Source organism: Polypterus senegalus, chromosome 10, assembly GCF_016835505.1.
Source record: "Polypterus senegalus isolate Bchr_013 chromosome 10, ASM1683550v1, whole genome shotgun sequence".
Taxonomy (NCBI): Eukaryota; Metazoa; Chordata; class Cladistia; order Polypteriformes; family Polypteridae; genus Polypterus; species Polypterus senegalus.
The window spans coordinates 168931252-168958646 of NC_053163.1; the positions used below are offsets into that span (position 1 = coordinate 168931252).

Consider the following 27395-nt stretch of genomic DNA (forward strand, 5'->3'; position numbering starts at 1 on the left):
AATTTGTAGTCTTCAAGATGCATTAAATCCATTTACACCATTAAGGGAATCCCTTAAGTAAATTCAGGCCACTTTTGTTTGCTATTTTTTGATTAGGTGAAATAATTTGATGTATTTTTTGCTCATTGGGGGTCTGGTTTAGTATTATGTTTAGTCAATAAAAAGAGGGAGTACTTCATTTCAAAGCGTTATGCAATTTAAAATACACCACATCCCATTATAATACTATATAATGAGTCATCCGAGCCAACAGGTTTCCTTTTAGCATGGCAGCCACGTCCTTTGACATTTAAAGCATGACTGGGCATATTGCCTTTTTGCTCGTTTTAGTCCTTTTTAAATCACAACGGGCAGCAGTGAAGGTCAAGGAGTGGCGTTCATTGGACCTTCCTGATTCTTGTGTGCCTGGCAGGGCTGCACCAGTGGCACAGTCTGCTTGTAACCTGAATTTTTGTTTTTTTTTTCTTCAGTTTGCTCAGGAGCTGAAGAGCAAAGCCTGGCCAACCTTCAAGTCAGCTACAACAAAGAGTCAGCCACTGAGTAGTCTCGATTTCTGCCCCACCAACTGCCACGTCAGTGTCATGCAGGTGTCCCACCCTAAAACCTCTACCTCAGCGGGACGCGCCTTCAGCATCCGGTTTGGACGCAAAAATTCATTCTTTGGATTAGACCCCGATCAGGGTAAGTGGCGTTTGGAAGCCGAGGCCAGGGGGCCGTCTGCTGTTCCTTCAACCAAAATGAAAGCCGTCACCTGGGGGGCTTTTTGATTTCTCAACTGCCTTCTTGATTGTCTTTATTTACTCACACCTCTGTTTGCCCACAGCTAATCTGAACCCGATGTCCCACACACAGCACTGTATCACCACCATGGCAGCTCCCACCTTGACGTGCCAGCCAGCAGACAGTGACGATTTAGAGTGTCCAATGAGTCAGGAAGAAGGAGGGCTCAGTTTCCTACTCAAGCAGGATAACCTGGAGACTCAGGAGGCCTACTTGAAGCTCTTTACCAAGATGGACTTCGCCGTCAAAGAGATGAAGCAATATGTTGCCCAGATTGACGTGTACGTATCACTCCTAATGTTTGAGAAATGCCAGGCTTGTTTGTGCCCTGTACCCATCACCAGAGGGTAACATTCGGGACAGTGACCCAGAAATGGGTTTGGGTTAACCTCCCCGATTGGCACAATAGTTCTACATGGAGCAATGGGCTTCTTGACCCTTCAGATCATATTCATCAGTCTGAAGAGGTGATGAATCCTGTTGATCACTTCAAAATGGCAGCACAGGGATTGGTGCGACATTGCTTTATGTCTGGGACTTCAGAAATAAAGAGTAGATGTTTAATTTATTGGTGAAAAAATACTTTTGTGGCGAAGGGCCTTGAAAAAACCCTTCTTGGATGTGCAGGCAGATTATCATTTATACATTCATTTTCCACCGCTTATCTGAAGCTGAGTCTTAGCAGCGAAGTCCATACACTCCTCTTCCCCAGTGACACTTGACAACTCATATTGTGGGATCCCAAGGCATTCTTGGGCAATCCTCCCAGTGAGCCCTGGGTCTTCCTCGGAGTCTCCTCCCAGCTGGTCTTGCCTCCAGAGTGAGGCACATCAGATGTCCGAACCACTTCAGTTGGCTCCTCTTGATGCGGGGCAGAGGACGGGACTTTGCTTCACTAGAGGCCTTGAATTGCTGTTTGTCTGATCCCCTTCGACTTGGGACCAATTTGCATTGGGAGGCCCTACCATGAGCATCTGCTCCAGAAAACAAAGCTGCCAGGGGTACACAAACCCACTTCAGATCACCTAACCCTAACCCTCACCACCATGATAATGTGGAGATTCAGATGAGCAGTAGCTCTTATTTAAAAGAGAAGCAAGTCCTTGTAAGGCAAGATGGTATAAAAAGTGCAGACCTTTTCTCATCACGTATTTCTCGTCATAGCCTCCTCTCCTCGATCACTGAGCCTACCCAGTCAGAAGAATGTGAACCCCCTTCTTCAGAAGAAGCTCCAACCTCTGCTTTGGTGAGTGAAGAAGGAGACCTGGACAAGGCCGAGCAGGGCGGGAGCAAGCGGGTCTGCTTCAAAGTGTCTGAGGATGACCAGGAGGATTCTGGACATGACACCATGAGCTACAGGGATTCGTACAGGTATGAGATGCTGCAGGATTCTAGAAGAGGCACTGGGACGGCCCGAGAAGATAGTCAGACGTGTGTTTGGGGTCACATCTTGGTTTGTTCTTGTTTTTCTAGTGAATGCAACAGCAATCGGGACTCTGTGCTCTCATACACCAGTGTGCGCAGTAACAGCTCCTACCTTGGCAGTGACGAGATGGGATCAGGTGAGCAGGCAAGAATGGGGGATCACGAAACACTCTTTTTACTTGGGGTTGTAGTGCAAGTGGCATCACCACCATAACACTTAAAGGGCAACTCTGTCTCGAGTGTTAGCCAACATGGAACATTTGGTTCCCCAGAACAGAATTCTGAAGACAAGTGTAATTACCTGAGAGAGGGGAACTCTGGTGCATCAGGTGCAGTTTGTCAGCTAAGTCCATAACTAAATCACTAATTGACTTTTACAGATAATGAGTTGCCGTGTGACATGCGGATTTCATCTGACAAACAGGACAAACTGCATGGCTGTCTGGAGCACCTCTTTAATCAGGTAACCATCGCCTCTCATCTGTGCTGACGAGCGTGCTCTCGGCCCGATGGCGTGACGCACCTCCAACTTCTGCTTTATCCAGGTCGAGTCCATCAACTCTCTCCTCAGAGGCCCAGTTCTTAGCAAGGCATTTGAAGAAACCAAGCACTTCTCAACGGAGAACAGCACACAAGGTGAATGCCGAATGTGACCAGGCCACTAACACAATTTGCTTTAAATACAGACCATTTTTTTTTTTTAATATTTTTTTTAAATCATTACCTCTCAACCCAGAGCTTCGACACACCGATGACTGGACAACAAAATGCCGTACCATCATACACAAGAACATTCAGGAGGACCCGTGGAATCTTCCCAGCTCTATCAAAACACTGGTGGAGAACCTGCAGAGTCTGGTGGATAGTATGTGGCACATTATCTATCTATCTCTCATTCATTCATCCATCAATCTCTTTCATTCATTCAACCATCTGTCTAATGCTACCAACTACGCTATCTATCTCTCTCTCTCTCTCTCTCTGTCGTAACCTGAAAGCTGTTCCAATGGTGTAGTACAATGGCTGACCCTGTGCTGTAACCCCCAAAGGTGATATGAAGAGACAGTTTCCCCTTGGGGAATTAATAAATACCAAAAATGATGTAGCACTCTGTCTGTTGGTGCCATGCCATCCTGTAAATATGGTGGACACTTAGCATACTTTTAGGCCTCATTGGTGCCACACATTCTTGTTTATATTTGGTAATCTTTTCAACAGTGGTGCCAAGATACATGAAGAGTACCTAAAAAAACACACATGCAAGTATATTTCAAAATCTCTTATCATTAAAACAAATCCAGACCAGTGAGTCCAGTTTGTGAAATCATATACAGAGAACACTACTGCTTGCCATGAAAAGCAAAGACTTTTGCACTGTGAGGAGAATTTCCGTCGAAATCTCATCTCTCCAGTCTGCCATCATTGTTTCCATTCTGGACGGCCTTTATCCTCATCTTCATTAACCCTAAGTGTGACTCGGGTTCGGAAATTCTGTGCAATTCCAGTTATACCCCAGTCATGCTGCAGGGCGACACATAATCATCTGCTTTATAGTGTTAAGCCAGAATAACTCTTAGGAAAATGTACTGGGCTGTGCCGTGGCACAGTGGTAGCACTGCCGCCCCCCCAGTAAGGTGAACAGGATTTGCATTCCGGGTCCTCCCTGCGTGGAGGTTGCATGTTCTCCCCGTATCTGTGTGGACTCCCTCCCAGGTGCTCCAGGTTTCCTCCCGCAGTCCAATGACATGCAGGTTAGGAGGACTGGCAATACTAAATTGACCCCAATGTGTGTGTGTGTGTGTGTGTTTGCCATGTGAAGGACAGGTGACCTTGTGCCCTGTGTTAGCTGGGATAGGCTTCAGCACCAAACAACCCCCCCACCCCCCAGGTGACCCTGTTCGGGATTAAACGGGTAAATAAATGACATGAACGTATTCTGCCATCTAGTGGATGAGATAACATCATACTGCCAATAAACGTGAATATTTCTGTTTTCTGTCACTTTATGGCAACTCTAAGGTAACTCGTCAATATTCATGAGTGGGGTGGAGCCTCCAACGATGAAACACTGTTAAGGCTGTTTTAGAACGAACTGAAGCTGAACTATTGCTAGAATGGAGCGATAATGGTGACCACGTGAATTGGTCATCAGACGTTGATGCCAAAAGTGAAACGGATGCTTTAACTGTCACCATACGACCAAACCGCCATGCTATGCCCAGTGAGTTTGGTCTTGTGAAGCTTCACTTTTGTGTGACAGCACCTGCATGACAGAAAGACAAAGTAATTATGATAAAGTGCAAAAGATAAACAAGTCCGCCCCCTAAGCGCTGTTCACCATGCAGCAACTGTCTATGTTTGTGTCTGGGCCTTCTGCCCACAATAACACAAGGGGTGCGTTGATCATGTGGGTTGGGCACAGTCATCCTACCCTCTGGATTGCTAGCAGTATAAAATATGAGAAAAGTATGTAAAGAATCACATGTCTGCTGTCCTGATCTTAACATCGGGCGGTGTGTTGGCGACCATCACACAAAGGACGTGTACTAAATCTGTATCCGTACAGCAGTGGACCCTCCACTCCCACTGTATGTACAGTATGCTGATGTTTTAGGATTTATAGCTTTCTGTTACACATAATAACTTTTTTTTTTTGTTTCCCCAACATTTTTGATTCATTTTTCCTGGGGTGAGTGTAGCACTAAGGAGGATGAAGGCCTACAGTTAACTATGGGATGCTGTATCCTGCATAGATCTGGCAGATGACGATTATGGCCAAAAAACCATAGAATGAAGCACAACCCACTTTGGGCTCCCTCACCCCTGATAATCTTGTAACCCATTTCTTAATTGTTTTTTGACAGATGGAAAGAATCAGCTGCTTCTGGCGCTGCTGAAGTGCACGGGTAAGTGACAGGAGTGGCCAGAGTATGTCACTGTGGTTTGGAGTGAAGGGGGATCAGCAGGACTTGACTAGCATTAGGCCCGCCTCTGTAACTAGTGCCTGGCACAGAGAGCCTAGTGCCATCTGGGCACAATAAAAGTAACAGGTGGCATCTGGAAGTGGCCGTACGTCAAATTGGTGGTGAGAGGTAACTGGTGGCAGCAGCAAGCCATCAGTTTGGGGTCTGCTTTGAGAGTCTTATATGCATATGTTGAATGTTACAGATACCAACCTGCAGCTGCGCAGAGATGCCATTTTCTGTCAGTGTCTGGTGGGCTCCATGTGTGCCTTGTCCGAGCAGCTGCTGGCAGCCCTCAACCTTCGCTACAACAATGGCGGTGAATACGATGAAGAGAGCAAGGAAGTGAGCAGGAAGTGGCTCGAGCAAATCGCTACCATTGGCGTGCTGCTCAGCTTTCAGTCCATGTTGTCCCCGCACGTGGTAAGAAGCCCACCTGTTCAATTACTCTGCACTTCGCTTGTCTTTCTTTTTTATTGGAAAAGAACATTAAAAGAGCGTTGAGTGTTAATGAAGGGGCCTGCATGCAGGTCACCTCCTGGCCAGTGTTGTTTGATCTGCAGCAAAATAAACGAACCTCATACGTGTAACGCTAAGCAGCCGACGTGTGACGGTTCATATGCTTGATTAGGCTTGATATGCTCAGTAGCCAGCAGTCAGACCACCTATACTTCAAAACACACAGGTCACCCACCTGCAGCTAAGCATGCTCAGGCCCCCGCTAGTACTTGGATGGGAGACCATCTAAGAAAAGCTTGGGTTGCTGCTAGAAGAGGTTTGGGTGAGGCCAGCAGGGGGCGCTGACCCTATCGTCTGAATGTGGATCCCAACACTCTGCTGTAAACATGGCGTTGTCCTTCAGATGAGCCTTTAAACTGACTAAGTCCTGACTCTTTGTGGTCATTAAAGACCCCTGAGCGTCCTCCATAAAGACTTGGGTATATCTCGATGTCTTGGCTAAACTGCCCACCACATCATAGTTGTTCTGGCCCCCTAATCATACCCTGTGTGTAATCGGCCATCTCTCTCACCAAACAACTGATGTGTGGTGAGCGTACTGGTGCAAAAAATGGCTGCCGTCACATCTTCCAAGTAGATGCTACACATTAGTGGCTTCGTTCTGTAAAGAATTATTACTATTAACTCATACCTTGCAATCTTTCAGAAAGAAGAACGCATCATGCTTGAAGACATGAAGGTGGCGCTGCTGGACTTGAGTAAAGTTAGTATCTGCTTTCGTCAGCTTGAAGACGAGTGGCGGGTTGCCAGTAAGTACGCTTAGGTTGGATGGCCTCTGCCTTAATCTGCATTCTGCTTGGAGAACCAAGAAAAGCCCCCCATTGCTCACATCTTTCATTATCTGGAGCTTAGGCAAGAGTTGTGATGTGATGGCGTCGAGATCTCTGGGTGGACTTTTCTTCTTGTCCTCCAAGTCCTCTCATTATGATGAAGGTGGCCAGTTTCTTATGGTTGTGCTGTTTTGTTTTGTTTTTTTTCCCATCCTCGCCAGACACCTCAATCTGTTACCAAGTCGAAGGGGGACGACAGGCTTTGAAGATCATCTTTTACCTGGACAGTTGCCACTTTGCTGAGCTGCCCACCAAGTTTCAGAACGGGGGTACTCTGAGGCTGCACACCGTGCTCTTCACCAGGGGTATGTCTGTGCCGAATCCACACACCTCATTAGGGTCTGACATTGTTACAGCTCCTTTCAAAATGGCCACACCCAAAACTCTCATGACACAAGCCGCTTCAGGCTATAGTGGGGCAAAATGGATTTATTGGAGCCATGTTTCAAATTCTTGTGCCATTTGCTTCCTTCTGAATACCAAGTGCTGTAGAAGCACCATGGCGATGTGAGCAAAAAAGCACTCGGTCGTATTCTGTGTGCTTCCAGTAGGCCTGGAGAGCCGCGTAGACGTAGTCCACTGTCTGACCACAAGATGTTTATGTTGTGCAGCCACGAAGAGCCTGCCTTGTGAAGATTATTCTAATGGCTGACAATCAGCATTTACTGTACGTCTTGTGAAACCAAAAGATTGGGTAGCAGTGCAAGTATGATGCCATATGTAGTTTCCTCTGTGTGTGTCTGCCATCTTGTGTTTCTGGTGTAGCCAATGGTGACGACACCAAGAGGTTGGATAGTAATGCAACTATGAAGCCGTGATTTCCTCTGTGTGCCTGGTGCAGCCAATGGGAAGTGACGCTCGGTGTAGTGGCCAATGGGAAGTGACGCTCGGTGTAGTGGCCAATGGGAAGTGACGCTCGGTGTAGTGGCCAATGGGAAGTGGCACTCAGTGCAGTGGCCAATGGCAGGTGGCGCCCAGTGCAGTTGGTGGAACTTGAGAGCTGTGCGAGTTTTTTGGTTGCTCATAATCAACTGCTATGTGTGCTTCTTGTGTTTGACAGCAGAATGTTAACGTGTCACTCTTGTCTTTTCAGCTATGGAGAAACAAGAAGCTTCTCCAGACGTTGCTGCCTCAGAGGAGTTTCAACAGCAGATCAACGGGGCCTCGATGGAAAGGCTGACGTCTTACTATCGCAAGCTCAGGTAAAGATTGTGAAGTTTGGACCACGTGGTAGGTTTGTGAAGTTGGGGAGTTAAGGTGGGATTTGCCACTGCACAGCACAACACAACACATAATGGCAGTTAAAAGTCTCTTCATAATTTACGTGGGCTGCATTGTACCTCCAGAGCCGACCATCTTTGCTTCTCATCTTTCCAACACTCTGGCCTGATGTTTCTTGGGAAAGGAAAACGCGACCCTTGAGTAATCTCAATCTCTTTCAACACTGGAGTCTCACAGTGCGGCCATCACGCTTGACGTTTGCTTGTGTTTTTGTCTTGCTGCAGGGGCTTTTACTTGGAGAGATCGAAATTAGCCACAGACTACAACACCACCGTTGTCAAAGTTGATCAGGTAGGTTGGCACGCCCATGGAGCCCACCTTTGAGTCTGTGCTTGTGCTTCTCAAACAAACACCTCAAGGTGGCTTATCGTGTGACAATGTGTGTGGTTTCTGTCACTGGGCAGTTGTGCTGACGGTACATGAAGTGCTTTCGTCTGGCAGGCTTTGTGTAGGAATGGAAGTTTTGACGTCCGTGAAGCCAAACCTGTTTGAGAGCTTTTAGATTTGCCTGTCCATTTCTCAGCTGACGCAGATTTGTATGAATGGGGACTTTGAAAGCAGACCAGTCTTATTTCCACGTTTGGTAAAGTTGCCCCCTAATCTGTTTCTCTTACCAGCTACTGCGCCCCCTTAATGCCATGGAGGAATTGTTCAACCTGATGCAGTCATACGTCGGTGTGAGGCAGGCCTCAACGGGAAATACGAGCAGCCAGCCCCCTGGGATCAGCCTGCTGCCGATCTCCTCGGAGTTCTGTAACCGGCTGGGAGCGTGTCACATATCCTTGTGTGCAACGGGGATGCAGAGGTAAGGGTGACGTCATCGCGTGTGCTATACGGCCCCCCAGACCACTCACTCCCTCCATTTTCAATGTTGTTTCATGTACAGTGCCCTCTGTTTTGTTTGGGGCAAATTCACATTTTTTTTCCTCGATATCCCAGCCCAGTTACAAAACAAACAATTCAGACATCGTGATTAAAGTACACGTTGTAGACTTTCATGTAAGGGGATCAGCACACCGTTTGGTCGCACACTTTTTTTGCATTGGGGTGCACCATAATGTTTGGGACAGTTGCTGTCCCAGGTGTTTGTGATTCCTCAAGTGGGTCTCATGGCTTCATCAGATACCTCGGCCTGCTTCTACCCTTTAGAGTCTGTAGTGGCCATTATTGAACACAAGGCTGTGCCAATGAAAGGCAAAGCAGCCATTATGAGGCTGAAAAAGCCATTGGAGACCTCAGTAAAACCTTAGGATGTCCAAATCAACTGTCAGGAATATCACGAAGAGGGAAGAACTCACTGGTGGGCTCAGTAATCGCAAAGGGACTGGTAGGCCAAGGAAGACCTCCACTGCTGAGAACAGAAGACTCCAACTATGGTCAAGTAAAAGCCCACAACACCCGTCTGACAGATCAGAAACAGTCTTCAGGGGGCCAATGTGTGTGTGTGTCAGAGATGACTATCAGCAGAAGACTTCATGAACAGAAATACAGAGGACACACTCAAAGATGGAGACCACAAAAACAGGATTGGACAGATTACAGTTTGGGGAAAAAGGAGCCTGCAGAATTCTGGGTAAAGGTCATGTGGACAGACGAGACAAACATGAAACTCATCAGAAAGTGTGGAGATGAGAAGGAACTGCCCAAATCCAAAACGGACCACCTCATCTGTTAAACATGGCGGTACTGTGGGGGTGTTATGTCTTGGGTGTGTAGAAACATCTGATCTGCTCAAACACAGAGATCATGCTGCAAGATGGAGACCACAAAAACAGGACGACCAGGTTACAGTTTGGTGAAAAAGGAGCCTACAGAATTCTGGGTAAAGGTCTCGTGGACAGACAAGACAAGGATGAACCTCATCAGAGTGATGGCGAGAGCAAAGTGTAGAGACAAGGAACTGCCCAAGGGCCATAGCAGACCACCTCATCTGTTAAACATGGCGGTGCTGTGGTAGTGTTATGTCTTGGGCACGTATGTCTGCCACAGGTCCTGGCACACTTCTCTTCATTGGCGATGTGACTGCGGATGCCAACTGTGCAATGAATTCTGAAGTGTGTAGAAACATCTGATCTGCTCAGACATGGAGGTCATGCTGCAAGATGGAGACCACAAAAATAGGATGACCAGGTTGCAGTTTGGGGAAAAAGGAGCCTGCAGAATTCTGGGTAAAGGTCTTGTGGACAGACAAGACAAAGATGAACCTCATCAGAGTGACAGCGAGAGCAGAGTGTGTAGATGACAAGGAACTGCCCGAGAGCCAAAGCAGACCACCTCGTGTTAAACATGGTATTGCTGCGGGTGTTACGTCTTGGCCATGCATGGCTGCCACTGGTCCTGGCACACTTCTCTTCATTGATGATGGAACTGCTGATGGCACAATGAATTCTGAGGTGTGTAGAAACATCTGATCTGCTCAAGTTCCAGTAAAGACCCCCAAACTCAGTGGACGCCTGGATGAAGAGGCGGCAGCCATTTTTATGCCAATACACTCGCTACACACATCGGCTGTTAGATGGTGAAGGCGTGAGAGAGAGAGACAATTCTGGACAGGGGATGATTAGGGGGCTAGAATGACCAGGCTGTGGTGGGGGGTTTGGGGCAGGACATCGAGATACACCCCACTCTTTATGAAGGATGCCCGGGGATCTCTTATGACCTCAGAGAGTCAGAACCTCAGTTTTTACGTGTCCTCTGAAGGACGGCGCCATTTTTTTTTTATTATTTTTTTTATATAACAGTGTCCCCGTCACTGCACTGGGGCTTTGGGATCCACATGCAGACCACAGGGTAAGCGCTAGCCTCACCCACACTTCTTCCAGCAGCAGCCCAAGCTTTTCCTAGGTGGTCTTTAATCTAAGTTAGCTGCCCCTTTCCATGCCTGCTTTTCTTCTTCGCCATGCTTGTTGTCAGAGTAGCCCCTTATGTTGTGTGTCTTTATTCCTGTCCAGGTGCAGCCTCAGCGTGTCTCTGGAGCAAACTATGATACTGGCGCGAAGTCACGGGCTGCAACCCCGCTGCATCATGCAGTCCACCGACATTATGAGGAAACAGGTAAAAGAGCACTGGGTGTGTTTGTTCGGCCGACATCTTCTCGATTTCGCACAATTATAAAACAAATTGGGGGCTACAGTGAAATTGTTGAAAGTTGCTTGGAGTGCTGACAGAATTGGGACAGTTGTTTGAGATGCCAAGGCTTTAACGGTGCCAGGTAAAGCTTGTGCTGGCATCTTGGCCTACTTTCTTTCTTTTTCGCTTCTTGACTTGTTTCTTTCATCCATTAGGGTGCCAGAGTGGAAATAACGGCCAAGAACTTGAAGGTGATGGACCAGCTGCCTCCCAATGCCCCCCGGTATGTATTCCCATTTAGGGCAGGCTGTCCGTCAAGTGCTGGTCAGATCCACTCCTGTTCTTTTGTGCTTTTTAGGTGCAGAAGTGTGCATCCTTGGTGTGGCGCGGGTTGAAAGTGGTCTTTCCACCGAGCCTACAGGCCCACCATGAGATGCCCTCTGACTCGGGTTCTCCTTGTTCATTCTCCTCTGTCTTTCATCTTTCAGGCTCTTTCGTTTATGCCTGCCCCCCGTGGATGGAGATTTGTGAAGGGGGCTACGGTGGACTTAGTAGTGATAAGGAGAGGCGTCTTGGGGGGGCAGATCGAGGCACACACGTCCTCTTCTGCTACGGCACTGAAGACGAGCCCGGCCCGGCCTGCATCCGCTGTTGTGATGCGCCATTGGGTGGCGGGCGCCCAGAAGGCCTGGCCTTGGCCTGAAACACTTAGTAGTCCCCACTGGTGTCTGCAAAATGCTTGACATATTTATTTGGACTTTTATTTAATTTTATTTTAGTGTTTTATACTAGGAAGTATTCTTAAACAACATTCCATTTAAAAAAAGAAAACACTGGATAAAAGGAACAGGAAGAGAAAGACGGGATGGGATGAGCTCTCAGGTGGATCTCGAGAGTTGAAGTTCACACCAAGACGTCACTGACATTTTGTTTCTGCGCAGACCCTAACTGCTTGTCTGGTTTTGTTTAACGAGTTTGGACTGATGGCAGGGGGTCCTTAACTTTAGTGTTCTGCTCTCAAAGGACGACATCCTCGCCATTGGCACACCAGGGAGGAGGAGGACACAAGTGCCCGCTGTTTTCCATGTTTGCCACTTGTGCCCCGCCCTTTTTGGAGTTCGTGTTCACCTCGCACGCTCATTTTTTTTTTTCCCCATCCCGTTGGCCTCACTCAGTTCTCATTCGTGTTTTGGTTTGTCATGGCCCCGTTCTCACTGTTTTAGATGTCAAAGTGAAGCGAGTTTGGAGAAGAGAGGACAGAACGGTGCGAGTGGATGGCATGCCATCGTGCTTCGGTTTCCTCCCCTTCGAAGCCTCACGTGCCTTAGCAGGATTTTAGCCGCGCACCAAGTGCCTCCTGCCAGCTGCCTTCTCTGCAGGACATTTCATTTCAAAAGGGGTATGGAGGTTCTGGTAGCCATGATGTTTGCTACTGTACCCTACTGTTCACTTTTGCACGTCTTTAGCTTCAGGCGGAGTCTCATCATCTCGTTTTGGGGGCGATGCATTGTGTTGATCCCTCAAGAGCTCTGCGCTGTCGAGTCCACGGCGTGGCGCCATGTAGATCAGTCGGGACTGAGTGGGCCGGCTGTACGCATCATCACTCTGGGGACCTCAAGATGCTCTGTTTGACATCCTCATGGCCGTACTGTATAAGGGTATCTCTTCAGAAGTGACACCTCGGGGGACACGTCCGCCGATTCGACGCTTAAGGGCATTTCAGGACTTGCATTTTACTTTTGTAAGGCCGCCTCCTTTTGCACAAGCACTGTGACTAACGGACTTTGTGTTGGAAACTTCAAAATTCAGCGCGGCTCGCGTGGAGGCAGAGTCGGGATTTTAGTTTTCTGGTTGCAGTATTTCATCACTAAATATGTTTGTATGTTTTTGTTTTTTTTTTTCCCATCAATTGTTACCTTTTATGTGCATTCCTAAATTTTATTATGTTCTAACATGGACTTTTTATTATTATTATTTTAATATAAGACATATGGGGCATTTCTTTGAGTCTCGTGGGTGCTGGCAGCCATCGACACGACTGTCCGGCAGAGCACTTCTGACAAAGCCAGAAACGGAGCGGACGTGGGGGCTTCAGTAAGCGTCTTGTCTCGTTGTTGTAAATAAGGTCGCCGCCCGTGTCTGTAGGCTTTGATTTGCCCACTGATGCTGTACAGAAAGTTTCTATGTTTTCAAAACTTGTAACGTGTTAAGTTAACTTGGTTTGCTGGCTAATAAAAAATTTTATTTAGAGACGTCAAGGAGTCACTTTTGGGAGGTTTGTCCCCTTTTAAAAGAGGTTGGTGTCGGACCCCGTTCAGATGTGTGGTCTCAGCGGTAACGTCACTCGGCTTGTGCTTTTTCCAGCTGTGATCCCAAAAGAGGGAGGGGCTTGGTATTTGAGTGCTGGACCCCCAAAAACCCCTAAACACAGTGCTGATCGCTAATCTCGTCTCCGGTCACTTGGTGACTTAACTCTTGTTCCTCGTATTCTTTACTGATAGATAGAACCATATAGACAGATTGTTTAGATAGATACTTTATTAATGTAAAGAGGAAATTCACAAATTGAAAGGCACTATATAACAGATAGATGAAAGGCACCATATACCATAGAGAGATTTAAAGGCACTACATAACAGATACAGTAGATGGATGACAGCAATATATAACATGGATAGAAAGTCGCTATATAACAGATCGACTGATGTGAAAGGCGCTCTATAACATTTGTGAGGGTAAACCAAAACATAAAGGCATTTTGACAATGACACGGTAACTGCAACAGATGCAAACTCACAGAACACGAGACGCCCGTGGTGGCTTATGGGTAATGTGGACAGGCGCCGCGCAGCGCTCTGCCGTTACTGTAGTTGACTTCAGGGTCAGATGAAGATGGACGCTCCGCAGCGGGACTTGCAGCTTTTTATGAACAACATGCTATTGTGAAATTTCTTTGGGCAGAGCTGCCGAAATTCACTGAAGGACGTTGGCTCCGTTAGAGAAGTGACAACGGCGGGCCTCGACGAAAAGTTGATGAGTGGGATGGAGGAGTGTACCCGACGAAGCTCAATCTGGTTGACCATCAGCTTCGCACACACGAGCCCACGCTGCCATGGCGAATGTCTTCATCACAGAGACCAATGGCTTATGTTGCCTGCTGTTTCTGCACATTTGGGTATCGGCGAAGGGTCCGCACAAGGACTGGGGGGGTACTGTAAGGTATATGGAAGATTTTAGATTCTGATTTGCTCTACTTTGTTTGTTACTCCCCGAGGGGAAGTTGTCCTTGCGCGTGACCTTTTAGGGGGTCCAAGGGCAGAGTCGGCCATTGTACAGCATCCCTGGAGCAGTTTTCAGGTTATAATGTACGTACATAAGAAATCCGGACCTTTTTTTGCTTTAGCTTTAAATACTTTTCTTCTCGATGCCATTTTCTTTCAGTTCTCTCCACATACTGACCAGTGGTGAGGACACGAGTGCAAATGTCACACAGGATGCTGACTTGTCTGCTTATCAGCAAGTAACGGCTTCATAAACCAGAAATGTTAATAATAATACATTTTATTTATACAAGGTGCCTTTCTGAGAACTCAAGGACACCAAACAAACAAACAAAAGACACAATTAGCAATGACACAAAGACACAATGATTAAGCAGCAGGGCCATGTAAATAGTAAGTCCCCACGCTGTAAATCTCACGACTACACGATACTCAATACGAAATAGCAAAGGAAAAGGGCCACCTCATTAAATGATGGGACCACCTAAAGACCAAAAATGACAAAACAGACAGAAACCTGCGACATTTTCCAGGTGAGTAGGGTGGACAAGCTGGATTGGCTGCAATTGTAATCTAGTGAGGGGTTGTGGCACCACTCATGGGGGTGGGATGGCCTTTCACTCAAGAAATCCCAGTTGAATTCTGCCCATCACTTTGGACGTTTTCTTTAATCAAGCATTTCTCTTGCTGTTCGTGTCACGGCCCAAAGCCCCCTCCGGAGCGGCCGCAGTGTCTTTCTAGTCGACGATTGCAATTTGGAGTTCTTTGCACCAGAAGGAAAAATCAAGAATCCACCTTAATGAACAGGTAAGTTACTACGTATCTGTCTCTCTGTGTGTGTGTATCTGCCCTGTTGCTATATCTCCGTCATTCCTACAGATGGCGCATCAAACATTTGAAGTAATGGAATGACAAGTGCAATGCATTTCATTACTTTAAATGTTTGATGAGCCATCTGTTGGAATGATAAATGCAATGCATTTCATTACTTCATTATAAAATAAATTCTAGCAGATGGTGGACTGCAAATGTTTATGTTGAAGAGGCCGAGCTCTATGTTGATTTCTCAGATTCCCACCCACCTGAGATGGGCACCAGAATTTGTCTGCCTTAAAGGACAAGTGTCGTGAATGTCTGTCTGGTTGCTGTGTCTTCTTCGTTCCAACAGATGGTGCATCACAAACATATTAGCACTAATTTTAGGAATCCCATACCAAAAGGCATATAACAGCCTTGTGCATTGTACTTATCGCTCCAACAGATGGCGCATCATAAGCATTTGTAGTAACTCATTTCATCGCTGCAAATATTTGTGAGGTGCCTTCTGTTGGAATGACAAATCCAATTCATTTTATTACTCCCTGCATTTCAAAACACATTACGAAAGGTGGCGCACTTCAAACGTTAACGCCGAGGTCGCCGTTGATTTTGGCTCTTCTCGGACTGCAAGCGCAGCTACTTTTGTGTATTCAAACACCTCCCGAAAGTAACAAGATTAGATAAACCTCCATATTTCCTCCTCTCCGCCTCCTCTTCATCATCATCACTTCAGTTGAGAGTGAAACCCCTTCCTTTACTGATGAGCAGGTGAGACTCCCACCGTACTCTGCACGCGGGGCACTGAGGACCCCCATACAGCAAACCTTCGTCTCCACGCTTTTCCATGTGTTTGCTCAGCAGAAACTTTAGGCCAAAGCGACTTACAAAAGGGGTCACCCACCCGGACATGTCTGCTACGCGGGAGTCGTCACCTTTAAAGGGAACGTTAACGGGAAACTCACGATGAGCAGAGAGTGGGCTTCGTATTCTGTGGCCACATCGATGATGATGATGATGGAGGATTCTGTTTCAGCCCCAATAGGCTAACACGTTCATGGAATGGGAGGTCTCAGATTGTAGACAGACCCCCGCATAGAAACTCGGGCTGATGGGTTGAATGGTGTGAAGGCGTGGAGTCTCCTGACCCTGCGTGTGTGCGTCACGTGTCCAGGGCTGAGTGTCTTTATGTGACAACTTTAAGAAATGTAACGGAGATGCTGAATGAAGCCCTAAGCTTCAAGACATGAAGTGTGTGTGTGTGTTGTTAACTTGATATGCTTTGTACGAAGTGTTTGCTTTGAATTTCACAAAAACGTTTTGAAGCAAAGACACTTGGACTGTGCGATTCTTGTTGTACACGAGGCGTCCCTTTAAAAGCTCAAACCTTCCCAGTCGCTGGAAACCCCTCGGCCAGCGCAGCTCCGCCTCATAATGTTTCCCTGTTACTGCCTTCTGAGATTTGACAGGTGAGAAAGACCGCAGTTTTGAATTAACGGTGTCCGCCTTTCTGCTTACGGGGGCCCGACTGTTCAGATGTGTAGCCAGCTGACTGGCACGGGACCTTACTGACCGCCCGAGCTTCTCATCTCCATTCTTGATACAGATGCCGCTGTGCTACAGGATCGCCACCAGAGGGCAGCAGATCAATAAAATGAAGGCTTCTATCGATTGTCCCGAGCGGTCTTGAAAACGTGGGGGTTGGGGGGGGTCTGTGGTCTTAACAGGCTCATCAGGCCTTCAGTTTTGCCAGCAGACCACGAAAACCTGGCAGGGTTAGGTCTTTGTGTGCTGTCGGTGCTCTCCTCTCTCAATTTTGTGCTTCATGGCAAGATGTCGCTCTCCTGCTTTAATCTGTCAGGGAAGAAGCGGGTCCAGGCTTTGGACGACTTGACCTTTGGAGCCGTTTGCGCTTCCTCACCCTGCTGCTGTCTTGTTTGCTTACCCAGATATACTGTTGGCCTACAGATAAATTGCTTCATTGGCGCTGCCACTTGACAGTAAAATGTCACAAGGCTTAAATGTCACAAGGCTTTACACTCCATTGCAACCCAAGGACAGCCAGGGTGACAGCTTTGCAAAGTTAGGGCACAGCTCCCCGTCCTGTTCTGTCTTACAGTTTTGTGGCATTCACAGAGCCTGACATATAGATAGAGAGGAAAGGTGCTATATAATATATTTACAGATCGATAAGTAGAAAAAGGCACTAAATCACAGATAAACACAGATAGGTGTCAAAAGGCACTATATAATAGAAGTGACAGATAAGCTTAAAAGGCGCTATATAATAGTTTAATATGAGTCACAAGGAAGTATAATACTGTAGTAGCTGTAAAAAGGCGCTATATAAGAGATAAACATACATACAGCGCATCACTTTTTCCACATTCTGTTAAGTTACAGCCTTATTCCAAAATGGATTCAATTCATTTTTTTCCTCAGAATTCTACACACAACACCCCATAATGACAACGTGAAAAAAGTTTACTTGAGGAATTTATTAAAAGTAAAAACACTGAGAAAGCACATGTCCATAAGTATTCACAGCCTCTGCCATGAAGCTCCAAATTGAGCTCTGGTGCATCCTGTTTCCCCTGATTATCCTTGAGATGTTTCTGCAGCTTCATTGGAGTCCACCTGTGGTAAATTCAGTTGACTGGACATGATTTGGAAAGGCACACACCTGTCTATAGAAGGTCCCACAGTTGACAGTTCATGTCAGAGCACAAACCAAGCATGAAGTCAAAGGAATTGTCAGTAGACCTCCGAGACAGGATTGTCTTGAGGCACAAATCAGGGGAAGGTGACAGAAAAATTTCTGCTGCTTTGAAGGTCCCAATGAGCACAGTGGCCTCCATCATCCGTAAGTGGAAGAAGTTCAAAACCACCAGGACTCTTCCTAGAGCTGGCCGGCCATCTAAACTGAGTGATCGGGGGAGAAGGGCCTTAGTCAGGGAGGTGACCAAGAAACCGATGGTCACTCTGTCAGAGCTCCAGAGGTCCTCTGTGGAGAGAGGAGAACCTTCCAGAAGGACAACCATCTCTGCAGCAATCCACCAATCAGGCCTGTATGGTAGAGTGGACAGACGGAAGCCACTCCTTAGTAAAAGGCACATGGCAGCCCGCCTGGAGTTTGCCAATAGGCACTCAAAGGACTCTCAGACCATAAGAAACAAAATTCTCTGGTCTGATGAGACAAAGATTGAACTCTTTGGTGTGAATGCCAGGCGTCACGTTTGGAGGAAACCAGGCACCTCTCATCACCAGGCCAATACCATCTCTACAGTGAAGCATGGTGGTGGCAGCATCAGGAACTGGGAGACTAGTCAGGATAAAGGGAAAGATGACTGCAGCAATGTACAGAGACATCCTGGATGAAAACCTGCTCCAGAGCTCTTGACCTCAGACTGGGGCGACGGTTCATCTTTCAGCAGGACAACGACCCTGAGCACACAGCCAAGATATCAAAGGAGTGGCTTCAGGACAACTCTGTGAATGTCCTTGAGTGGCCAGACTTGAATCTGATTGAACATCTCTGGAGAGATCTTAAAATGGCTGTGCACCGACGCTTCTCATCCAACCTGATGGAGCTTGAGAGGTGCTGTAAAGAGAATTGGGCGAGACTGGCCAAGGGTAGGTGTGCCAAGCTTGTGGCATCATATTCAAAAAGACTTGAGGCTGGAATTGCTGCCAAAGGTGCATCGACAAAGTATTGAGCAAAGGCTGTGAATACTTATGGACATGGGATTTCTCAGTTTTTTTATTTTTAATAAATTTGCAAAAAGCTCAAGTAAACTTTTTTCTCGTTGTCATTATGGGGTGTTGTGTGTAGAATTGTGAGGAAAAAAATGAATTTAATCCATTTTGGAATAAGGCTGTAACATCACAAAATGTGAAAAAAGTGATGCGCTGTGAATACTTTCCGGATGCACTGTAGGTGTCTAAGCCCCCATATAGAAGTGAAAGTCTCTGTATAACAGAGAGACCACCAGATCGGCATAAAAAGGCACATTAACAGATATGTGGATCTGGCCATCTTTATTTGTCCCATAAGGGAACTTCAGCTTTATTTTACAACCTCAAGCGATAAGAAACACACACAATGACAACACAAAGAAGAAGTGGAGAGCTGACTGAACTTCATCCTCAAGCTAAGATGTTTGGTTTGCCGCACAACTGGCTTGAACTGGTAAAGAGGCGGAGCCTGAGCGCAGTGTGGGCTGAAGGTGTAAAATCATTGGTTTAGGCTTTACGTCCAGTGAGACGGTTGTCTTGGGTTCAACATTCACTAATGGAAGAATTGAGAAGAAAGACGAGACCTGGACGGACTGGTCTTGGGGGGTGGTGGTGTTGGCCCCTATTCTTTAACCCCCAATTGGCCCAAAAATGTCACAGGTAAGTAAGTGTGAGAAAGCCACAAATGCCTGAGCAAACAGACATAACGCCCGAGCAGCCCACTGTGTAGCACAAGAAGACCTGGGCAGTGGGGTGAAACCCTGGGTACCTACTGCCTTGGCATCTTCTGTCTGCCAGGATATTGATAGTTGTAAGCAGTGATGGACGAGTGCACAGAGGACATGAACAGCAAGGCTGGTACAGACGAGCTCAGGGCATTTATTTGAAACAGTCGTCGTCCAAGAAAGTGCGGGCGAGTCTTCAAATAAATCACAAAAACTCCTGGGGGTCTGTGAAGACTAAAGCACAGTCAGAACGGGGCTCTCTTCTCATCTTTCCCCACCGATCTTCAGGGCTTCCCCTCTCGCCTCACCCTGTTTATCCACTGGGTCTCCTGAGACCCCAGGAAATGCGGTGGGATTCCTCAAGTCAGGCTCCACAAACCCCCAGACGCACGTCACCAAGACTGGGCCACACTCCTGGGATGAGAAGAGCTGCTGCTCATCCAGGTTGTATTTGGGGTACACGACACGCATGTCATATTTCAGCCAGTGCCCCCTGACCCCTCCATCCTGTTTCATGTCCTCTTTCTGTTCACGTTCGAGTTATTTATTTTATTTTTTTAATTCTTTACATTATTCCTTGTTCTTCGTTTTGTTCTGCATCTTGTGTTTCATGGATGGTTCCCCAAGTGGCAGGACCACCTGCCTGTCACCACCAGCAACTGCCCTTGGCTCTGTGGCCCACCGTTCTGGGTGGGTCATTAGAATGTACTCTGGAGTTGGTGGGTTTCTTTGTTGTGCTCTTAGGATGTCCCCGGACCCTCTACTCTGTTTTCTGACCCCTCTCTGGATTTCTTCTTTGGGCCGCTTTGCATTTTGTGCTTTGTTGGCTTTTATAAAAGTCCGGCCTTTGTCCTTCTGTCTAGCCGGGGTTTGACAGGAAATCCCCCTCTCGTGGGATTTGGGGCTCTCCGTTCAGAACAACACCATTGCTGGTGTGCTTGGAATGAAATGCTCATTGATACCACATGAGAGGGTGGGCATCAAACTAAAAGAAGTGGGAGATCAGGGTGTGGTGTATCGGGGGCAGGGGGGCAGAGCTGGCACAGACACAGGAAACTGAGGGCGATGATGGGGGAGAAACCTCATTAGAATGGAGTGATGTTAAGAGGGGGGGCAGTGCGGGGGGCACTGCTGTTTTTAATATTTAGAAATGACTTGGATGGGAATACAAAGAGCAAGCTGGTGCAGTCTGCAGATGATGCCAAGTTGGGTGGATTAGCAAATCAGTGAGAATCCATTAAATCAACGCAGAGGGACTTGGACAGCAGACGGGCCAGGGCAGAGGAAATGTAACGTCAGTAAATGTAAAGAATTACACTTAGGAAGAGAAGGGTGGGGGTTTGAATACACAATGGGGGGCTCTGGAGTCCACCTTATGAGAAGGACTAAGGAGTCGTAGTGAACTCAGTGCTAACAACGGCCAGGCAGTGTTCACACACCATTAAGACGACTAACAGACTGTCAGGTTATATAGCGCCTTGATGTGTGGAGTTCAAGTCACAGGAGGGTCTGCTCAGGCTTTATAACAAACTGGTGAGGCCTCATCTGGAGTACTGGGGGGAGTTTGGGTCTCCATAAAGACAAAGCAGCACAAGAGAAGGTCCAGAGAAGAGCAACTCGGCTGATTCAGGGCTACAGGAGATGAGTTGGGAGGAAAGATTCAAAGATCTGAGCCTTGAGGAGATGAAGAGGAGACCTGACTGGAGTGATGATGTGAATGAGTCCAGTGGCTCGAGACTTCATCAAGAACACGGGGACACGGCTGGACACTTGATAAAGTCGAATTGCTGACAAACATTTGGGCGTTTTTCTTCACACAGTGACCCAGTGGTGTGGTGGACAGCAGGACTCAGAACTCGATGTTATTTTTAGAAGAATTCAGTGGGTGGGACTGGCGAGCTCTGGTGGGCCTAGTGTCCTGGTCTCATCTTGTGTGGCGAGGTGGCGACGCTTTTATCGTCTTTTTATTCCCCTTCTGCTCTCACATCCCCAAAGAGGAGGTCTGCCTTCCAGCCTCGCGATCTCCCGACTCTCATGTGGACCACTCGGGCAGAAACAGCAATTTCAGATGAGTGGTTCAGATGAGCCCAAGGTGCCACTCAACTCCACTTCATCCGCATGGCTTGCTGTGCCAGTGGGCATCTAACGCCCTTCCTTGGACTCGTCACACTGAGATGACGGCACGGCCCCCCCAAGTCCCTCACAGCGATGCTCATTAGAGAGCCGGCTGCCCTCCCCCCCCCCCCCCCCCCCCGTGTGCTGCTCCAGTGGCCGACTAACACGATTTGTAGAACATCGGCGAGCCGACTGAGGCCTGAGTTGGTGTTGGAGAAACAGCAGGCAGACGGCGGGCTTATGAGAGGATGTGGTGTGGGGGCTCCTCGTGTGTCTCGTGACAGCTGGTGCCTCTTAAACTTTGAGTATTTGACTCTTATCTCCTCGCTGGCCCGCATTGTGGGGGTCCTTTAAGACCTCCGTTGTCATTTCCATGGCCTTGTTGGATTGAGACCTCAACTTCACAAATTTTTTTTCTTCCCCTCATCAATCAATGCCCAGGATGACAAAGTTCTCCCATTGGCACGAGTACCCCGACCCTTTGCTACATCACTCAGGTGGGTCCCATTCTTTTGGTCAGCGTTGAGATGTTTCTGCACCTTGGTTGATGCCCACCTCTGGTCAATTCATCTCATTGGGATGACCACCTGTCTCTAGATGGTCCCAAGCCATGAAGGCTACAGAAACGTCCTCCAGCTCTGAAGGTCTGCAAGTGCACGGCGGCCTCCATAATTTGGAGACAACTACAAGTTGTCAGCCCGGGAAAACTCAGGAAATTGTGGGAAAAAGGGTCTTCAGAAGAGAGGCCACCAAGAACCTGGTAGTAACTCTGGCTGAGAACCTCTGTGGAGACGGGAGAAACTTCCAGAAGGACAGCCACTCCATTGATCTGGGCTTTTTGACAGAGCCCCTTATGCAAGCCCACTTGGAGCAACTGGAGATGTATCTTAGTAAAAGGGGGGGACCAAGAACCTGATGGTCCTGCCGACTTGACTGGAGACAGCAGAAACTTCCAGAAGGCCAACCGCCATGAACCCACTTGGAGTCTCCAAACAAAAAACACCCCAAACTGACTCTCAGATTAGGAAGGGAGACCCCTGATAGAACCGTCTGGCCTCAGTTCTAAGGGTCAAGTGTGGTGGACACCAAGGGGTGCTCGTCACCTATACCATGCCATTCCAGTGGCAAAGCAGGGTGGTGGCGACATCAGGGACCCTGACACTAGACAGGGACATGCTGGCTGAGCTCCTGAGAAGCTTCCAGAAGGACAACCACCACCCCTGCAACACTCCAGTAATGAGTGGCACAGATGGCACAGTGGCCAGAGGTCACATTAATGCCCACTTGGATTTCACAAAAAGGGACTTAAAGGACACTCTGGCCCATTGCTGCCATGGTGTGACCTCGGTTCTGAAGGAAAATCGGGCACCGCTTGTCACCCATGCAGCGCAACTCCAATGGTAAGTCACAGTAGCCGCAGGGTTGAGGGAAAGTCAAACACAGCGAAGTCCAAAGGTGGTCTTAATGGACACCTGCGCCAAAGGCTCTGGACGTCAGACTGGGCTGAAGAGGACAAAGCAAAGGCAGCACAGACGTGGCTTAGGGACGACTCTGAGGACGTCCCCATGAGACGTGAACCACACAAACGTCCCCTGGGAGAGACCCAAACACGGCCCACCACCGACCTGAAGGACCTTCAGGGGATCTGCAGAGGAGGACAGAAGATAATCCCCAAATCCAGGTGAGTGATGTCCTTAGCCTTCCCATAAAAGGACGTCTTTGTTTGTTTGTTTTCCACCATTGTTTAAGGCCACAGCTAATTTAAATATGCTAATAGCCAACGGATTCTGTCATTCGCAGTCACCTATAAAACAGAGAAACATTCGTATTGTGGCATAACTTGAGGTCAACATTTGACTCTTTGACACGTGTGACGAATGCTCCTCCGGTCGTGACTTAGTGTGTGCGTGTGTGACGAAGGTGCCACCTAAACTTGACGTCACACACCCCGACGGGACAAAGTATGTCATGTCAGGTCATTTGCAAACCCGCATAATCCTGAGCGGGAGCACGTTGGGGGCTTCAGACTATCCCACCTAACCCAGAGTGCCAGGCCATCACAAGGCAAACACACACACTAAACACACACTGGGGGTCAACTTAGTGTCACCAAATCAACTAACTGGCACAATCCATGGACAGTGGGAGGAAAGCGAAGCACACGGAGAGAAACGCAAACTCCACGCAGGGGCACAAACCCGGGTCTCCTCGCCACCCACCCTAAGCGGCGCCGTGCCTTTAAAAAACACGGAATAAACAAGGGCCTTTTTTTTGGTGTAGTAAATCAGAAACTGAACGTGCTTTAACTTTAAGAGTAGGAATACCGGGTGGGTGGAGCCAAACTGGGCGAGCGTCGGGCACGAGCTGCCTGTCATTTCAGTGCCATTCGTGGATCTTATGTGGCTTATTCAGAGTTCAGAGTTTGGAGCGGGCGCTTGTGAAGTGTGACTGCGGTTCTGTTCTAAGTGTTTGTTACGAGGTGTGACTCCATGTAAACACTGACGGTGCCCCTCCACGAGAAAGGAAAAGAAGCCACAATTGTCACCAAAGTCATTTGAAGCTGACAAACGTCATCGGCACCCGCCATTGTTTACTTCGTATTTAACACAAACCAGACTTTGCTTTTAAAGTTTGGCATCCAACAGAACATTTCAAGTAATAACACAAGTGGGCACAAATGACGGGACCCATCACCTGACGTCTGGTGGCACAGCCTTTGGAGTTTAGGATTCCTGGAGCTCTCCGCGTGACTCCTGCAGGCGTCACCACAGGTCCGTTGTTCGGCCCCCTCGGCTGGGTCAGCTTAGATGGGGGTCTTCTCCACACGGAAGGCTTCAATTCTCTCCATAGATGGTCAATGGGATTCCAATGAGAAGGTGGGACAGTCCACAGTGTTTTGTTCTTCGCTCTTCTTGGGTGCTTCTCGCTGTGTGTTTTGGCCCCTTTATGCTGTTGGGGGGGTCCATGAGACCGAGTGCCCTGACGCTGGGCAGGACGTTCCGCTCCAGACTGTCTTGAGATTTCGTTGCTCCCTGCACAGACTCGAGGTGCCCCCAAGCAGCCTCCTCCATATTCCACAGCAGCTCTGCTCTTTTCTTTGACGGCTTCATTTTTTGCTGTCGTCTACCTGACGTGATTCACCAAAAAGCTCCAGCTGTGTCTCATCTGTCTAAAGGACCTTCTCTAAGGATCACTCAGGCTTGTCAACATGAATTTTAGCAAATTCCAGTCTGGCTTTTTAATGTCGAGTCCTCCTGGGTGTCTTCTCCCATTGAGCCCACCGTCACTCAGATGGTGTGCTCAGACACTGACGGTTCCCCACCTTGGAGTTCTACTCGTCTCTCTTTGGAAGTTGTCCTTGGCTTTTTGTCCTTCTGCCCATTCTGGGGTCGATTTTCCTCTTGTGGCCTGTGGACCTTCAAGTCAAGTTGGGGAGCCTGCACTGGTACAGCGCGTTGTCGCACCCACTACACAATGAAATGGCTCGGGATCCCGGTTGGCAAACCCCCCCAGGCACACACGCGGTCCAGTCCTACCCTCCGGAAATGACCCTCTACCTGCCGCAGCCAGGTGGTACGTGGGCGAGCCCTTGGCCTGGTCCTGCCACTCGGGTCCCCAACAATGAGGATCTTGTGAGCTGATCACCCTCTGGTAATCGCGCCACATGGCCGTAGTGCCGTAACTGACGCTCCCTCACAATGCCAGTCATGTGCCTCATTCGGGACTCCGTGAGCAACACAAAGTCAAACCAGTGGGACCCAAGGATTCTCCAAAGAGACACACATGAAGGAGTCCAGTCTTCATCTCAGGTCACTGGATAGCGGCCATGTCTCACAAACAGGAAGCACCAGGACTCTAAAGACTTGGACCTTCGTCCTTGTGTATAAATATCGGGAGTGCCAAACCCCCCTTTTCCAGCGACCTCATGACCCCCCCGTGCTCTCCCAATCCATCTACTGACGTCATAGGAAGAGTCACCAGAGACGTGATTGTCACTGCCAAGGTAAGTAAACCTCTCGATGACGAGGTCGACACTCTCTCCGCAGACAGACACACTGATGATGGCCGTGCCCAAGAGGTCATTAAAGGCCTGGCTCTTTGGTTTTTATCAAGACCCTCACTCAGTCTCTCGAGACCCCCGATCAGAGCCTCCATTGACTCCGTGAAGATCACAGCATCGTCAAGATCAGTGAATCTCTCTTCACCAACAGATGCCCCCCAGCCGCTGGACCTCACGCCCCTGCCCAACTCCCAGTCCATACAAGCATTGACCAGAGTAGGAGCAGAACAGACCCCTGACAGACCCCAGAATCAACTGGGAAGAACGCAGAGGGTCTGCCTCCACTCTGCACAGCACTCGCAGTCCCAGTGCGCAGACTGGCCATGAAATCCAGCAACCTCGAGGGGATCCCACGAACCCTCAGGATGTCCCACAGGGCAGCCCAATCGACTGAGTCGAACGCTTTACGAAAATCGACAAAGGCTGCAAAGAAACTCTGCCGATGTCTGCGCTCCATGAGAACCCTCAGTGCCAGGATGTGGTCGATGGTAGACTTCCTAGTCTTAAAACCAGACTGTTCCGGTCGCTGGTAGGTGAGCAAGTGATCATGGATCCTATTGAGGACGACCCTAGCAAGGACCTTACCAGGCACCGAGAGCCGTGTTATCCCCCTGCAGTTGCTACAATCCAGGTGGTCACCCTTCACTTTCCAGATAGGGACGACAAGTCTCATTTTCCAATTAGTTGGGATGATGCCAGTCTCCCAAATGGAAGCAAAGATTGCTTGCAATGCCAGGAGGACAGCCTTACCACCACAGATCCCTGCAGCCTTCCCCACCCTCAGCTGGTTCACCACCTGTGCCAGCTTGGTGAGACTGGGTGGTTCACAGCTAATTGGAGGATCGGCCTCAAGGACCGAGGACCAGAGATATCCAACGTCCTCGCTGGAGGATCAGCTTTGAACAACTGGTCAGAGTAGCCAGCCCAGCGGGTCACAACTGCAGTGTCACCCGTAAGGACTGTCCCATCAGCCGCCCTGACTGCGACTCTCCGAGGATCAGATTCGGATGTGCGTAATGCTTTGATTCCTCTGTAAGGACCTTCACCTTCCTCATAAGATTTGCTGCGGTTGTCACAGGAACATCAAGCAGCTTGAGGTGGTGGTCTTCTCAACTTTGCCTTTCACGTGCTGGTCTGTCATTTCTTTCTGATCCCCTCAGACTTGCTCTCTCCTTTGCTTTTGACCCCAAACATTTAAATTGGCCGAGTGACTGATTGCCTGATTGGAGACGTGTGTGTGTGTGTGTGTGTGATAGGAAATCAAGAAAATGGCGAGTTTGAAAAATCCCTCCAGTCCAGTTATTAAAGATCTTTCTTAGGGGTGTCCACAAATGTGTGCCGGCCATTTCAGATCTTTGTAGTATAAGCGACACTTGACCTCTTGTCACACTTGCCGGGCTTTACTCGATGATGGCATGCAGGTACACAGGGGACAGTTGCTTGGCATGTTGTCACTTTTCAGGAGGCGCGCTTTCCCAATGAGCTGTAAGGGGACCACCACATTTGTGTGTGTATAGCAGTAAGGATTGAGACTTTAAAAACGTAATTTTATCTTTTATTATTCTTCCGTCCCGCCCAAAGATAGAATAAGAAAGAAAAGGGGAATGGGGGGGTGGGGGGTCTGTCCAGCGCCTCCCCCTCTCAATATTCCCCGCATTTCTTCGATTAAGGAATGGCGTTAAATGAAGCCGTGACAATCCGTCAAAACACGTTGAGACAGAGGAAGGCTAACGGTCTATTAGGGGAGGGGCTTGGGGTGAAGGCTGAGCCACACCCCCTACCCACCCACCCCAAAA

At 48.3% G+C, this 27395-nt stretch overlaps 1 protein-coding gene across 1 annotated transcript in view; it reads left to right on the forward strand.

Moving 5' to 3' along the window:
• Positions 1-13119, forward strand: part of LOC120538298 (phosphatidylinositol 3,4,5-trisphosphate-dependent Rac exchanger 1 protein-like) — a 38793-nt gene extending 25674 nt beyond the window's left edge. The window contains exons 13-29 of the mRNA XM_039767761.1: positions 471-681; positions 824-1061; positions 1945-2151; positions 2254-2342; positions 2586-2668; positions 2751-2841; positions 2942-3070; positions 5070-5111; positions 5374-5591; positions 6334-6436; positions 6679-6822; positions 7611-7719; positions 8023-8089; positions 8416-8603; positions 10750-10852; positions 11083-11150; positions 11356-13119. Coding sequence (XP_039623695.1) covers positions 471-681; positions 824-1061; positions 1945-2151; positions 2254-2342; positions 2586-2668; positions 2751-2841; positions 2942-3070; positions 5070-5111; positions 5374-5591; positions 6334-6436; positions 6679-6822; positions 7611-7719; positions 8023-8089; positions 8416-8603; positions 10750-10852; positions 11083-11150; positions 11356-11398 — 2133 coding nt within the window. The 3' untranslated portion in view covers positions 11399-13119. The remainder of the gene's footprint in view (positions 1-470; positions 682-823; positions 1062-1944; positions 2152-2253; positions 2343-2585; positions 2669-2750; positions 2842-2941; positions 3071-5069; positions 5112-5373; positions 5592-6333; positions 6437-6678; positions 6823-7610; positions 7720-8022; positions 8090-8415; positions 8604-10749; positions 10853-11082; positions 11151-11355) is intronic.
• The last annotated feature ends 14276 nt before the right edge of the window (positions 13120-27395 follow it).